Source organism: Caenorhabditis briggsae (assembly GCF_000004555.2).
Source record: "Caenorhabditis briggsae complete genome, chrI, whole genome shotgun sequence".
NCBI lineage: Eukaryota > Metazoa > Nematoda > Chromadorea > Rhabditida > Rhabditidae > Caenorhabditis > Caenorhabditis briggsae.
Genome location: NC_013489.2, coordinates 8,810,317 through 8,820,465, shown reverse-complemented (window position 1 = coordinate 8,820,465; position 10,149 = coordinate 8,810,317). Strand labels below are relative to the sequence as shown.

General features: G+C 35.9%; 2 protein-coding genes across 2 annotated transcripts; both read right to left on the bottom strand.

The window, feature by feature from the left end:
* Positions 1-609: 609 nt before the first annotated feature.
* On the bottom strand, positions 610-1,339 carry CBG12388 (the record flags this gene model as incomplete). Its single annotated transcript, XM_002639624.1, has 3 exons — positions 610-884; positions 932-1,029; positions 1,086-1,339. 3 exons carry the CDS (start codon positions 1,337-1,339, stop codon positions 610-612), a joined length of 627 nt encoding a protein of 208 aa, XP_002639670.1.
* A 3,104-nt stretch (positions 1,340-4,443) lies between these two features.
* On the bottom strand, positions 4,444-8,369 carry Cbr-unc-29 (the record flags this gene model as incomplete). The annotated part of the gene is made up of 11 exons (XM_002639625.1): positions 4,444-4,632; positions 4,888-5,169; positions 5,217-5,452; positions 5,499-5,742; positions 5,793-5,851; positions 6,333-6,439; positions 6,483-6,592; positions 6,644-6,688; positions 6,744-6,815; positions 6,859-6,926; positions 8,306-8,369. The coding sequence occupies 11 exons, from the start codon at positions 8,367-8,369 to the stop codon at positions 4,444-4,446; spliced, it is 1,476 nt and encodes a 491-aa protein (XP_002639671.1).
* Positions 8,370-10,149: the final 1,780 nt, after the last annotated feature.

Below are 10,149 nucleotides of genomic sequence, written 5' to 3'. Positions count from 1 at the left end.
TCTGAGATTCTACATGTTCTTTGCCAAAACTTCATTTCTACGGGATTTTTTCTGTTTAATTTATTTTGTTGAATAACTTTTTTTCAATCGTCGTTTATTTCTTCTAATAAGAAATTTTTGAATTGCTTTTGTACTATAAGATTGTTGATCACATTTGAACGCTATTCTCTGATTTCAGAAATCAATCTACAGCTTACTCATCTTTTTGAGCTGCAATAATTTTGTTGCGCAGCTCCAATTTTTTAAAATTTAGTACTGCGCTCCACTGAGGAAATGATTGCCGCTCAAAACCCTAGCTGGAGTGAGCGTACAGCTAGAAGTACTGTCTGAATTTCTTATTCCCGTTAATATGATATTCGGTTCTCTTTGGGCCATCCAAAATTTTTCTGATTTTACTGAAATCAGAAAAAATAAAAAAAATACATTAAATAAGAAAATGAGCCAAATGTATTGCAATACATAAAATCAGAAAAATTTCGGATACGTATTGCTTCCTGGAAAAAACATAATATTTCAACATTTTATTAGAAGATGATTATGTGCAAAGGTTTGAAATCTTATCATGGTACCATAATGTACAATTATTCCAAGAAGAGGTTGTAAAAAGAATTAAGAGATCGTGATGCGATTGCACAATGGAGCGAGATTGCGGACTCCAGTTCCAGCCACACAGTTACACAATTGACGGACTCCAGCAGTGTCGAATCCGGAGTTGATGGCACATTGTTTGGTGGATTGGACAAGAACGCTATCTGGTGGGAGGTCGAGTCCGCATCCGAGTTTCTTATAGCAGTGTCCAGTTGATCCACGATCCATACACTTCATAACACAAGTGGCAAACTTCTTTCCGACTGAGAGGAAAGCCTTTGCTTCGGCTTGGATTCCTAGAAAAATAATTGAAATCATAGGGATTCTAGACTGTAAAACTTACCAGATCTCTGCAGGATCGAGTTAACTTCAGTGAATGCAGCAAGTTTGAGTGTCTCTGGGTAACGTTTGCGAACCATACCACCTCCTGATCGAGAGCATCTGAAAAAAATTTGGAAATAGTTGACTATTGTTACTATGCTTTTTAGGTTACTTACGCATTCTGGAGGTTCGATTTCTGGCAGTTGGCAGCTCTGGTGATGGCTGGCTCCTTCGCCAACATACATTGTCTCAATGCTGGATAGTTGGCTCCCATGGCTGCTACGTGGTTTTGACACTGATCAGCGCACTTCATGAATCCTCCAGTGGCTGTTCCCAAGCATCCTTGAATCTCTCCACATCCGCACTGGCGGATCATTTGGGACGTGGCAAGAGGGACCAGAGATAGAAATATGAGTAACGAAGTATGCATTCTGAACAAAACACTAATTGAATATACTTTTTAATCTATCATAAAAAAATAATGCAAATGATGTTTAGATCTTAACACCTAAACTATTGAAATGTAGGAAACGAGAGAACATGCAATCTCTTAGAAAACCAAAACATTTATACTCGCCATCTTCTCTGCTCCTCCTTGTCCCTGACTCCGCCCATTTTTCATCTTCTAACCAGTATCTCCGTGTGTACAATTTCTCTGATTCTCTCTAAAATTACTAAAAAAGATGTTCTCTCTTTACGGAATCACGACGTCTTCTTCTTCTTTTTCCTTCAACATCTAAACCTATTCGTCTGAAAATGTTGTTTAAACTTGTTATGACCACAGAAGGGCAACGAGATTTGAAGAAAGGGGAAAGAAATAAAAAAGGAAGAAGGTTGGAAGGAAAAAAACCTATCGAACAATAGGTCAGAATTCGACAGTTTCAAGGACAGATAGACAGTTTCAAATTGGAAATGACCCTTGGTTTTGGAAAATATCAAGAATCTGTTTTAATGGCGTTTTGTCTAGAACAAAGGGGTTTCAATTTTGGTTTCGATTCGTCTGTAAGTAGGAAGATTCCCATGGGCCAATTCTGTTTCATGTCAGTTATTATTTTCCAATCGGTATTTTTATTCGTTTATTCAAAGGGCATACCAGCAATTCGCTGGTTTTTTCTTATTCAGAGCGAAGCAAAATCAGCAACTTGCCAATTCCATGCGCCTTCAATCCTAGAAAACTCCAGCATTTTTGGCTGTGTGACCGCACCAAATTTTAAAAAATTTCTTGGATGCAAACAGTTTTTTAAGACTCTCACGACTTTTATTCTTGCAGTTTCTAAATCCACTTTTCTTTTCCAAAATCCTAAATTTTCCCAGTTGTTCTTTGTACCTTTCTCTATCATTTTTTTCAGTGATCAATGTCCATATCTCCTTTGAGGGTCATCTATGAAGTACGAAAAAATGAGACGACTACACTTCATTTCATCGTTCCTCGACGAACTTTCCATCTCGATGACGTCGAACCTTTTTAGGGAATTTGACGATTTTTTAATGGATACAAAAAAACATAACACTTGAACAGATGAGTGGTATTGAAGTTTCAAACTAGAGTGACGTAATGAATAGATCTGGGGGATACAAAACAAATCCTAAACCGTCACACATACATCTAAATCTTCTACATTTTATGTTTTCAGATCATGCCCCAATCAGTTTCATCCAATTGAAGGAAGTGAAAATTCAATGATGTGACCTGTGTTTACTTTGATTACTTTGATTTTCTTTTAGTCAAGGTTTGTTTACTGTGTATTGATATTGACTTAATAGTTTTTTGTGATTCGGAGATTCTCAGATGACGTCAAGCAGGAGACGTTAAACATAACGGTTTGAAAAAATGTTTACCGATTGCTCTAGATTTGGGGGAGTGCAAAAAAACATGAAACGAGCAATGTTGAAAACATTCGCTGTCGAGAAAGTTTCATAGAATTCGAGTAGAAAAAATATTGTTTGTTTTTTTGATACAAGAATATTAATACCGTGAATCCTGTTATAGAAGGGCCCCTTGTCAAGTTTGAGCTCAATTATCTTAACTCCTGTGCAAGGTATCAAAAGTATGTCAACTTGCAAAACATTTTTGAAATTATGATAAACATTTTATTAGCTGAGAACTTTTTGATATCTTTTACCGGAACCGAGAAAAGCTGGCTTAAAGTTAAAAGTCGGGGGCTTTTCTATTACAGGTTTTACTATCTGGATACAGAGTGTGTTTGCTTGCATAACTCGCATAATCGTCAGAACCAAATTCCACTTCTATGGTGTCTAAGAATTGTCTCTATTTTGTGATTTGTTTCCACTGTTCTCTCTCCAAACTGTTCATTTTCCGAATCTCAAGAGTTTCGGAGAAAAAAACAAATTATCTAAATCAATGAATCGGACTTTTCAAATCAATTTCGTTTATCCTCGATTCCCCGAAGATGTGATTTGACATCATCTTGATGACGTGGCAATTTCCATCTCTTCTTTCTCCTAGTTTCTTTCTCTTTAATAGTCCTTTCTTGTGTGTCCGTTTTCCATGTTGTACCTAGAATGGAAAACGACGTTTGGTAAAGAGTATTAAAATAGGAAAGCCACTCAAAATGTTGGTTGGGGTTTTCGTGATTTTCTTTCTATTTTCAAGAATGTTTTGCCATTGAGAGTGACCTTCGATGGCTATCAAAATCCCCATGTTCTTCTCCTTTTTTTCTTTTTTTTATTCGCGTTGGTCACAAACCATCAATCAACTACCGAACGAGAGAGTTTTTTGAAAAAAAAGTGGGGACTTTTGGGTGGAAATAAACGAAATATGTAGTTTCTACTTTTTTTTCGAAACTTGTTCTCTATTTGAGTGTTTTATTTTGAAATGAAACATCTATCGAGGTGGTTAGTGTTTCAATATTATTTTGGTTATTTTTTATAAAGAACATTTGACAGCAATGTGAGAAACAGGGATGTTCGGAATGGCCTTTTTGGAATTTTTCGATAAGTCGAAAATTCCGATTTTAAAAATTTCGGAATTTTAGAATCTCACAGATTTCAAAAAAGCAAAAAAATACTTAAAGTAAATTCTCTCGAGACCCACCTGGAAACTACTTTCGACATACCGTAGGCGAAACAGCTACACCGTAAAACCTGTAATAGAGAGGCCCCCAGCTCTAAATTTTGAAACAATAGATCTCAGTACATGTGGATAATGTCACAAAGTTGTCAACTGATAAATTGTTCATCACAATCTAACAAGCATTTCATCAGCTGACAACTATTTTTTATCTTTGGTGGGTATCAAGATAAACTGGCTCAAAGTTATAAGTTAGGGGGCCCTTCTTATACAGGTTTTACGGTAATTCCAAAAAAATGAACCAGAATGATTTATCGGAATTTCCGGAATTCCGAACATCCCCGGTGGAAAATAATTTTCACAAAATATTCAAACTAAAAAGGAGATAAAGACCAGTTCATTGAAGAACCCGCTTTTAAAGTTTAGAATTTGAAAGACATAAAAATACAAAAATAGACGGGACTAGAAAAAAATAACTAAATTCTGATATAAAAATGTGTAAATCATGGTATATTCGAAGCAGTATCATACTTTTCCTTGAGTCGATCCAACATTTCCTGCTGATCGATTCTTTGGAAAACGTGTGGTGCTGAGAAGAGAATTCCACAAGTACCACCAACTGTGATTCCAAAAAAGACATAGAGAAGAAGTCGGTCAATGATCATTGCCACGTATTTCCAGTCATCTCGGAACTGAAAATATTAATAAATAGCATCTTGCGAAATCTACCGTAAAACCTGTAATAGAAGGGCCCTTTAACTTTTAGCATTGAGTGAATATGTCTTGGTTACTATCAAAGATATGAAAAAGTTTTTAACTGATAAATTGTTTATCTTAAATGTTTGGTCAGTTACCAACTTTTCTATACCTTTTACAGGAGCCGAGATATATGCGCTCAAAATTTGGGGGCGCTCTGTTTGAGTGTTTACGGTATTCTATAAACTCACTGATTTATGTTGTTCATCTCTTTTCAAATGTTCTGTTATATATTCAATTGCATCGATTGCCCTTAGAGCATCCGTACTCAATGGATAATATGCAGATGTCTCATTGAGTGTAGTGTTCCGAATCGTCGCCGTTCGATCGTCTGCTGATGGACACAGAGGATGATGGGCGGAGGGACTCAAAGTGAATTGACCCACTCCCGGCAGCTGAGCCATTCCAGAACGGACTGCGCTTCTTTCCGATGCTGACTTTGGTCTTTTCATGCACACTAGTTTTGGGAGGTACTGTAAAAGAAAATGTAACGGAGAACTGGGATTTGAGTTTAGTTTACCTGTAAGAATACGACCCGGACCCAATGAGGCATTCTATGTGTTCTAGGTCCACGGAAGTAGACGTTGATTATAATCACGGTAACCAAAATAGTGATGACGTTGAGTACAAATGTTAGAAGAAGATATTTAGCCATTAAAGGGATGGTAGAAGAAGTTGGAGGAAGAATCTTCGAGACCAAAAGTAAGAAAACCACAATCGAAAGAAGAACAGAAATGGTCAATGTGATTTTTTCTCCTGGAAAAAATCTAGTGTACATATTTTTAATTTAAAAAGGGTTTACCTGAATCTGTTGGCAAAAAGAATACAGCCATACTCAAGAAAGCCATCAAAACAGTTGGGATAATAAGTACAACTGTATAGAAAAGCGTTTTTCTTCGAATTCTGACTTGAAATTCAATTCGAGATCTCTTATTGACCAACGAAGCAGGGACGTCTATTACATCCCAGATAGAACTGGCTGAGTATTCAGATACATCTACTAACTCTGCTTGAACAAATTCCAGCTTGATTTCGTTTTCGTTATACTGAAAAAATTACTGCTTTAGCCTTTTGGATACACTGCAGAATAAGTTACCGTCCAACTTCCGAATACCAGAGTGCAAACTTGTTCATCGAATGGGAAAAACTCCACATCTGGAAATTAATTTCTCAATGAAAACCTAAGATACAGTATTGCTCAGTAAGATACACAGCAACGCTTTTTCCAGCAAATTATAATTTTTAGTGATCGAAAACTTGACAGCCGAGCTCCAGACTTCTAAACAGGGATGTTCGGAACGGAATTCGAAACTCCGAAATTTCTTACTTCCAATTTTTTGCGTTTTCAAAACCTTTTTGACAATTTTTCACCTATTTTTGGCGTTTTTGTGATGCGAAACTGGAATTTCTACTTTAAAATTTGAACTTTTCAATTTTTCGAAAATTCCGACATTCCGAAGTTTCAAAATCGGAATTTTTGACATTCCGAAAAGGTCATTCCGAAGTGAAAATCGACCTGTAAATGCTCAAAATATACGGAAATCAACGGTACTCTATGTTTTTTGTGTCTTATTGACCGGCACTGTATTTAATATTTGTTCTGAACTAGGATTTTTTGAAAAGTAAAAAGTCTCACCAATAATGCAACTGCTTTTGTAAATAGCTGGTGGTACCCACAGCATGTCTCCTTTATGATTTATAACCACATTACACATAAACGACACTTCGTAATTTCCATCGGCACTGAAATGTTTTATTTTACTTCACGAAACCCTTTTAAATTTACTTATTGAAAAGTACAATATCTGGCAGCCAGACTTTATCGGGAGAAACTCGAATCTGTTTGATTTCTCCATAATTCACTGGATTCCACTTCATTTGAAAATCGTGCCATTGCTGAAAAAAACATTTCAAAGTTAAAAAAAAAGAAGAAAAGAAGAAACAAACCAAAGTGAGCCAGACGTTTGTGTGCATAACTTGATCTTTCTCGTCCTAAAAAAATTCGATTTACAAATTTGATAATTGGATAAAAAGTGTCACCACCAACCACATTGATGAGCAGTACAAGTTGTAGAGCCATTTTGACGATTAGCGGTAGTTCAGAGGAGTTTCGGACTGGCTGAAATCCAATTTTTCAGTTTTTCACTTTCAAAAAATCATACCTGAATGAGTGAATTGTAACCTCGAAAAACGTCTACCATCAATCTTTCTTCATCATCCGATGCCGAACCTAAACATAAAAAATTCTTAATAAAATTTTCTTCATAATTGATACCTACTCATAGCTCTATATTAGTTTTAGGCAAAGCTGAAAATAGAAAAAAGCTAAAGTAGGTCAACAACTGTAAACAAATCATACGAAGTGTTCCCAACTTCTTTCAAAATCTTTGATGATTCCCCAGAGAACCATTTGCACGTATTAACCGACAAGAAGGCGTCGAAAAAATCTGAGAAGCGAGGAAAAAGATGGAAAGCGTCAACGCCTTCTTTGCTTCATTTCTCTTGGTTTTATGGGTGGTCGATATGGCGATCATTATGCACTTTTTGAAATTGCTCAAATTTTGTGTGTTGTAAAACTTTTGGCAAATAATCCGGAGGGTACGAAAATTTAGGGGTACAAAATATCCAATTTGAGGGTACGATATACCTGAAAAATCCAAATTGTGTACCTCCCATTTGTGGATTTTGTACTTTTAAATCACTTTGTACCCCCTTGTACCCCTGAATTGTTAAACCCTCCGAATTATGTGTCGAAACTTTTTTTTAACGCTGATTATCTCGAATAGTCTAAAAAGCATATCTGTAGTACAAAATGACTGAATATTTGAAAAAGCAGATCGAATTTGTTCGTTAGTCCTCGAAGTTACTTAAATGAGATTTTCGGAGCTTTTCCGAATTTAGGGAAGTGAGAAATTCCAAAACTTGTAGTTCAGAAACTTAGCAATTCAGAATTTTAGAAATCGAGAGATTGAGAAATTCGGAAGATATTCAAAAATTTCCAAGTTTTAGGAGTTTAAGAATTTCTCAATTTCCAAATTTCCAAACTTCAGAATTCAAGAGTTATCAAATTAGGGAATTTTAGAATCCCGAAATGGAAAAAAAGCTTAATTTCAAATTTCCGAATTTCTAAACTTCGAGAGGTTCTGAATTTCTTAATTCGAACTTTATTGACTTTTAAATTTTCAAATTTCTCAATTTCTGTAAATTAAATTTTTTAGTTTCCGAACCGGAGAATTTGAGTTTGCGAGTTTGAGAAGTTCAGAAGTTTCCTTAAGAAAATCCCCGAGCTACCAGATATACAGTATTTCCTGAGCCCACGCAGACCGTCAATTTTGAGCTCAATTATTTCAGTTCCTTGGAAAGATATTGAAAATCTGTCAACTGATGAAAGATTTATGATGACATCACAAACGTTTTATCAGTTAACAACTTTTTTATATCTTTTATAGCTACCGATATAATTGAGCTCAAACTCGACGTTTTGGGTAGAGTTCGATTAGAGAAAATACGGTAGATCACCGTTCAGCTTACTTCTGCTCATTTTCCGAAAAGGTAAGCCTAATTTGTCTTTTTCGAATCTTACCAAGCTGTTTGGAAAGAAATTCTTACCATATCTGGTTATGAGAAGTATAGCAGTACCTACAGTAACAAATATCCATTTGGAGGACCTCATCGAGAGACCTGAAACAAGTATTTTTGAAAATTATTAAAACTAAAAATTGTTGTCTTCTTCCTCTCTGAACTTCTCATTCCCACTTTAAAAGTGGTCATCTTTTGGGAAGAGGGAGAAAAGATTAAAAATAAAATGGAGCGAAAGCAGGAGAGGACATGAATGATTGTGTGACAGAGATGGTGGTGGTGGTAAAAGAAAGAGCCCGGACGACATGGATTAAATATAGGAAAAGCAGAAGGGAGCACCGCCCCAGCCACATCATCATCATCCATCCCTTTTCTCCGTACATTCTCCTTTGCTCCCTCATTGTTTTTGGGCATTCAAGGAAAAAGAAATATTGAGAGAGCGTGGGAGAAAAGCATGTAGGAAATGGAATTTAATGAGCAGTTATTAATGTATTTGAGCATTTTAAATGGAATATGAAAGTTTGAGTGAACTATTAGTCGTTGAGAGTTTAGTAGCTGAAAATGAAAAAGAAATAGAAATTGACATACTTCCTCTCATATAATATAACTCCATCCAAATCGTTAATTTTGTGAACAATTATCTCGATTCCTGTAAAAGATATCAAACGTTTTTCATCTGTAAAAGTATTTATCATAATATCACATATATTTTATCAGTTATCTAATATTTGGAATCTTTCACAGGAATCAAGATAATTGAGCTCAAAGATGACGGTTAGAGTGTTTATGGTATCCGTTTCTCAGAGTTTATGAAGTTTAAGAATAATCTGAAATTTTTTCAACTATAACAATCAGAACCATGTTTAAAGTATCCTATTTCAGGTATTTCTTGTGAAAAGTCTGAAAAAGCTGAAATGAAATTTCAAATCTTGTCTTGTTGCAAGCATACTTGTAATCCGGGCCTTTTCCGGGCCGTCGCGGTCCCTGCCATAACTTCTTTCAGAAGCAATGTTTTCGAACCAACTCAATCAGGTATGATAGAGCTCCACGAGCACTACAAAACGGTATTAATTGGAATACTGTATCTTGTCTATGAACAGAGTTACAGAGCAAAAGGAGCAAAAAAAAAGCAGGCCCGCCCCGGGCCTGCCGGGCCCTGCGAGAAAAGCCACTTTATGAGCTGTAACTTTGTTCATAGATAAGATACAGCATTCCAAATAATACCGTTTTGTAGTACTCGTGGAGCTCTATCCTATCTAATTTAGTTGGTTTGAAAATATAGATTCTGAAAGAAGTTATGCCAGGGCCCGCGAAGGCCCGGAAAAGGCCCGGATTACAATTATGGTTGCAAGGAAATTCAGCTTCCTGGATGGAGCAAAATTTTTTTAAAGCATTTCTCCAAAATTAGATTCTCAAAAAATATTCCTAAAACTCAGTCTTTTTTATTGAAGGAATCTTGAAAAATAGTTGTGGTTTTTTTTAAGTTTGCAGTGAGTGTCATAAACCAAAAAGTGTTCGTTTTTCATTCGAATGGCTTTTGTTGGGTCATAAACTGCCAAGTGATCTGTAGTAAACCAGATGTTTTTGTGAAATTATTTGTGAAGTGGGGAAACTAGGAATCCAATGAGTTTCAAGAATTATTTATTGATTGATTAGTTTAAAGAAGAATCACAATACAGAGAAGAAAAAGAGAATCGGGGAGGGGGAATGATAGTGTGTAATTGCTCAGAGAGCAGAAACCGGACAGCTGCTCTTCAGAAGATGCCACCGGCTCGCCGAGAAAGTTGAGAAAGAAAAGTGTGATGAGAGATGAAGAAGATGATTTGTCAATGTAACACTTCTAGAATATTTGAAACTGAAATTGTTTATTATGA